The following is a 5,360-nucleotide window of genomic DNA, read 5'->3' as shown; positions in this document are numbered from 1 at the left end:
CCGCGTTCCTCCCCCCCCCCTCCGCTCTTGCTGCCGCTGCCGCTGCCGCCGCCGCCGCCGCCACCATGTCCGCCGGGTTGTCATCCCTGCTGAAGTCCGAGCCCGTTGACATGCTCGTCACCGCGCTGACCGACTATGCCACCCTGCCGCGGGTGGGCCCCCACGCGGTGACCCTGGAGACGCCGCATGTGGATTTCCTGGACCCGGTGGCCCTGAAAGCGGCCCTGGTGGTGGCCATGATCCCCTTCCTGTGGAATGTCATCGCCCGGTCCGAGCACCGGACCCGGTGGATGACGCGGCTGTGCGGCGGCCATGCGCGCCTCGGGTGCTACCTCCTGGCGCTGGCCATCTTCACGGCCTCCTCCTACCGGACGACCTTCATCCAGGAGGCCATCTCCGCCGGGGCGCGCTGGGCGGTCCTGGACACGCCGCTGGTGCGCATGGTGGCGGCTGTCATGTTTGTCTTCGCCAACGTCCTGGTGCTGGCCACGTACGCCCGGCTGGGCATCACTGGCACCTACCTTGGCGACTACTTCGGCATCCTGATGTCCCACCGTGTGGAGGGCTTCCCCTTCACCATCACCGACAACCCCATGTACTGGGGCTCTGTGCTGAACTACCTGTCTCTGGCGCTGTGGTACGTTTGTGGGTGTGCCTGCTGCCCGGTCCGCGATGCGGCGGGCTCCTTCTTTTCGTCCCGCCTCCCGCTCCTGGGCCCCGTGTGCCGCAATGTCCCTGGGGCGCTTGCTTGCTCACGCTTCTGCCCCGCCGATCGCCCGCCGGTGTGATTGTGCACGTCCCCCCCTCCCCCCCCCCCTCCTGCAGGAACGCCAGCCCTGTGGGTATTCTCCTGTCGGTTGTCGTGTATGTCGTGTACTACGTGGCCATCCAGTTCGAAAAGTGCGCAGCCGCCCCCCTCCCTTGCTCCCCGCAGCCGCCCCCGCCTGCTGGCGTCCCGCTTGTGCTGGCCATGATGTTTGCTAACGGCTATCACCTCGGCCCGGCCCTCTGCCCGGTGCTCAGCCCGTTCACTGCCATGATCTACAACGAGGCCGCCGCCAAGAAGGCCGCCGCCGCCAAGAAGTCCCAGTAGCCGGCCCTCGGGAGAACCCACTGACCAGGGCAGCTTTCTTCTTTTCTCTTCTCTGGCCAGTCTGCCCTTTCTAAATAGAAACCGTGACCCCGGTACAGGTCGATACGTCCCCCCCTCCCTCCCCTGCATCGTCGCCTGCCAATCGCACGGGCGCGGCGCATTCTATAGTTACATTGGCCCGTCGGAGGGGGGAAGGGGAGAAAAGGGCGAGGAGGGTGAGCACGCCCGCGGCGGCTCGGAGAAAAAGAGGGCACAGCAGCCTGGCCGCGGGCGGGCGCGGGGATTACAGGGGAGGGGGGGGGGGGGGTCTTTCTCGGCTGAGAGAAACAGGGGGACGAGGAGGAGTGTATGTGTGGCGGGGGGGGGGGGGGGGGGGGATCTATATGTGTATGTGGCCCTCCACCCTACTGGGGCGGGCTGTTGTTGTTGTTGTTGTTGTTGTTGTTGGTGGTGGTGGTGCCGGCCGGGGGCGGGGAGGTCTCCTGCTGGGTGCCGTCCTCCTCCTTGGGGGTCTGCTGCTGCTCCCCGGGGGCGGGGGCGGCGGGGTCCGAGGCGGCGGCAGCCACATCGGCCGGGGTATCCGTGGGGGCAGTGTCCTTCATGGGAGTATCCGCACCAGGGGCGCTACCATCGGTGTCCTTGGTGTCGGCGTCCTTGGTGTCGGTGTCCTTGGTCTCGGTGAAGGAGGCCAGCGAGTGGAAGTCCTTTGGCACGGCGTACGGCCTGCGGGGAGGAGGGGGCGCGAGAGGCGCGGGCGTGGGTGTTAGAGCCATGTGGATGGGGGCATGGTGTGCAGATGTGTGTGCGGGGGTGTGGGGAAGGTGCGAGGGGGCGCAAAATGTCCTGGCGCTGGGTCTCCCCGGTCACGGGGTGGTGGTGCACGCAGAGGAGCCCCGGGACGTACCGCGGCCCAATCAGGTCGACGACATCGCCGAAGCGCAGGACCTCGCGCTCGAGCAGACGCTCGGCGATCAGCTTCACCTTGTCCTGGTGCTTCTCGATCAGCTCCAGGGTGTGCTCGTACACCTCGTCCACGAGGGCCTTGGCCTGCAGTAGGTGATGTGAAGAGAGGAGGAGAGAGAGGGGAAGGGAAAAGGAAGGAAGCCGGATGTCAGCGCACGAGGGAACACGCAAAAGAGGCAACAGCGGATGCATGTTCCCCTTGCCCCCCCCCTCCTAGGCTGAGGACGCACCTGGCGATCGATCAGAGTGGAGGTCACCTCACTGAAGGGCTTGGTGGAGAAGGAGTCCTCCTGGGGCAGCTGGTAGGAGATGTTGCCCAGGGTGGGGCACATGCCGTAGGTGGCGATCTGGGCATACGCCGTGCGGGTGATCTTCTGCAGGTCATCCTGCGCACCGCTGGACCGATGGCCGAAGAAGACCTGCTCGGCCGCGCGCCCGCCCATGGTCATGCACATCCGGTGGAAGAGCTGCTCCTTGGTCAGGAGGTAGCGGTCCAGCGGCATGTTCATGGCGTACCCGAGGGCCTGGGTGCCGCGCGGAACAATGGACACCTTCATCAGCGGGTCGGCGTGCTCGAGGAACCAGCCGGCCACCGCGTGGCCTGCCTCGTGGTAGGCCACCACGCGGCGCTCGATGGCCGACAGGACGCGCGTCCGGCGCTCCAGACCGGCGATGACACGCTCGTGCGCGGCCTCGAAGTCGGCCAGGGTGACGGACGACGCATGCCGGCGACCGGCGATGAGGGCGGCTGTCGAGCAAATGGGAGGGGGGAGGGGGCAGCAGACGGCCAAGCGAGGATGGCGGGGGGCAGGCAGGGTCAGTGGCCGTGGCAGGGGGCGGCTCCGGACGTGAGGCGCCACAAAGCGAGGGCAAGCACGCACCCTCATTACAGATGTTGGCAATGTCGGCGCCGGAGAACTGCGGCGTCATCTGCGCCATGCGGGCTGCCACATCGTCAATCGAGCCCTCCAGGGCAATGGGCTTGAGATGGACCTTGAAGATCTGCTCACGCCCGGCCAGGTCGGGCAAGTCGACATGGACCTGGCGATCTGTGTGTGTGTGTGTGTGTGTGTGCGTGTGCGTGTGTGTGTGCGTGTACGTGCGTGCGTGCGTGTGCGTGCGTGCGTGTACGTGCGTGCGTTCATACAAAAAAGGCCCGGGAAAGCAGGAGGTCAGAGCAGGCGAGGGAGGACATGCGGCCAGACACATGCACCGGGGTGCGTACCGAAGCGCCCAGGCCGGCGGAGGGCATCATCCAGGACGTCCGCGCGGTTGGTACCGGCCAGGACAATGATGCCATCGGCCGGGTCGAAGCCGTCCATCTCCACGAGGATCTGGTTGAGGGTGCTGTCGTGCTCGTCGTTGGAATGGCTCCGGCGGTTGCTGCGCGACCGGCCGATGGCGTCGATCTCATCGATGAAAATGATGCAGGGGGTGTGCTTCTTGGCGGTCTCGAAGAGATCGCGCACACGGGCCGGCCCGACACCGACATACATCTCGATGAACTCCGAGCCGGAGACACTGAGGAAGGGAACGCCAGCCTCACCGGCGGTGGCCTTGGCCAGCAGGGTCTTACCGGTACCCGGGGGCCCGGTCAGCAGGGCACCGCGGGGGATCTTGGCCCCGAGCTCCCGGTAGATGGCCGGGTTCTTGAGGAAGGACACGAATTCCATGATCTCCTGCTTGGCCTCATCGACACCGGCCACATCGGCGAACTTGACCTTCACCGTGTCCGGCTGGAAGAGCTTGGCCCGGGACTTGCCGACATTGAACATGCCCATGACGCCGCCGCTGCCGCCGGCGCCGCCGCCAGCACCGCCGCGACTCTGGAAGGCCTGGCGGAGGCGCGGATAGAAGATCACACCGAAGAGCAGCAGCGGCAGGGCGATGGACATGAGCCCGGTGAGGATGGGCGACTCATTGTCGCTGGTGTTGTAGATGATGGGGGTGTCGTGCAGCCGGGAGCTGGGGTTGGCGGCCATGCGCTCGCGCAGGGCACGCTCAAAGACCGCCGGCGAGGGGATGCCAAAGTGGATCTTTGCACGCGCGCGAGGTGGGTTAGAGGAGAGAGGGGGCTTCTTTTTTGTTTCTTTCTCGCGAAGGGGGCGCATACCGTGTGCTTGGTGGGGAAGATGCTGCGCTCCTTGTCGGCAGCGGGGGCAGCCGAATCAGCCGCAGAGTCAGCAGCGACAGCAGCCCCGGTGTCCGCGGCGACAGCAGCCCCGGTGTCCGGGGCAGTGGCCGACTGGGCCGCCAGGGCGGCGATCGCGGCCTCCGGGCTGGCCGGGTCCACGGGAGTGGCCGGGGTGGCGGCGGCGGCGGCGGCAGCAGCAGCAGCAGCAGCAGCAGCGGCGACCGGCTTCTCCGGGGGCGCGGCGTGGTGCCCGATGTCCATGATCGTGGCCATGACACTGGTGTCCATGACCTTGATGCTTTCGACCAGGCCCTTGTCGAAGTAGTGCGTCAGGAAGTCCTGCATGGAGATCTCCTGCGTCGGGGCGCTGCCCGAGGACAGGGAGTACAGCAGGTAGGCCAGGATGGCCAGGTTCAGGCCGACCAGCAGGGTCTGCATGTTGGACTTCTTCTTGTTGTCGCCCGAATCGCCGTCCTGCTGGTTGGAGCCGGAGCCGGAGCCGGAGGAGGAGCCGGAAGAGGAGCCGGAGCCGGAGCCGGATCCGTCGCCGGAAGAGGAGCTCTCCTTGGCGGAGTGCTTCTTCTTGGCTTCCAAGTCCTTGGGAGGGTCGTCCTTCTTGTCGCCATCGGAGCTGTCGGGCGGCTGGGACGAGGACGAGGAGGAGGAGGAGTACATGGCGCAAATGGCGCGAGCCAGACCGGCGTCGGTGCCGGTGAAGCGGCGGATGGCCTGCTCCTGCGTGAGGAGACCCCCGCGCATGGCGCTGCCGAGGGCCACTGACGGGTGCGGGGAGACGGGGAAAAGGAGCACAGGTGAGCGGGCGCCAGCGGAACGGGCGCCAGGAGGGCCGGAGGGGGAGGGGGCAGCGGCGGCGGCGGCGGCGGCGGCAGCCAGGGCCACGGAGGGGACGTACAGGTGGAGAAGTGCGCCCGAGCCAGGGTGGGAGCCGGGCCACGGCCTTGGGCCGGGTCACGGGCCGTGAAGAGAGAGGCGTTGCCGGCGGCGGCGGCGACCATGGTGCGGGAGGAGGAGTCGCGGCCGACGCGCCCGGCCTGGGCAAGCCCGAGAGCCAGGCGCCGACTGGCGGAGCCCTGGCCAGTGACACGCCCCAACGAGAGCATGTCCGAAAGAAAGGAGGGGGGTTTGAGGTGGGGAGGGGAGGGGGGGGGG

At 67.5% G+C, this 5,360-nt stretch overlaps 2 protein-coding genes across 2 annotated transcripts; one reads left to right on the top strand and one right to left on the bottom strand.

Annotated features, from left to right (window-relative positions):
- Window positions 1-65: 65 nt before the first annotated feature.
- H696_05575 (hypothetical protein) lies at window positions 66-1,093 on the top strand (the record flags this gene model as incomplete). Its single annotated transcript, XM_009499389.1, has 3 exons — window positions 66-637; window positions 826-900; window positions 1,024-1,093. 3 exons carry the CDS (start codon window positions 66-68, stop codon window positions 1,091-1,093), a joined length of 717 nt encoding a protein of 238 aa, XP_009497664.1.
- Window positions 1,094-1,497: 404 nt separating this feature from the next.
- On the bottom strand, window positions 1,498-5,311 carry H696_05574 (AFG3 family protein; the record flags this gene model as incomplete). The annotated part of the gene is made up of 7 exons (XM_009499388.1): window positions 1,498-1,816; window positions 1,998-2,140; window positions 2,287-2,804; window positions 2,938-3,105; window positions 3,282-4,092; window positions 4,170-4,966; window positions 5,104-5,311. 7 exons carry the CDS (start codon window positions 5,309-5,311, stop codon window positions 1,498-1,500), a joined length of 2,964 nt encoding a protein of 987 aa, XP_009497663.1.
- Window positions 5,312-5,360: the final 49 nt, after the last annotated feature.

The sequence above is a fragment of the Fonticula alba genome (genome assembly GCF_000388065.1).
Source record: "Fonticula alba strain ATCC 38817 unplaced genomic scaffold supercont2.12, whole genome shotgun sequence".
NCBI classification, from domain to species: domain Eukaryota; order Rotosphaerida; family Fonticulaceae; genus Fonticula; species Fonticula alba.
The sequence above is the reverse complement of the archived record's forward strand: the minus strand, read 5'-3'. Positions and strand labels throughout refer to the sequence as shown.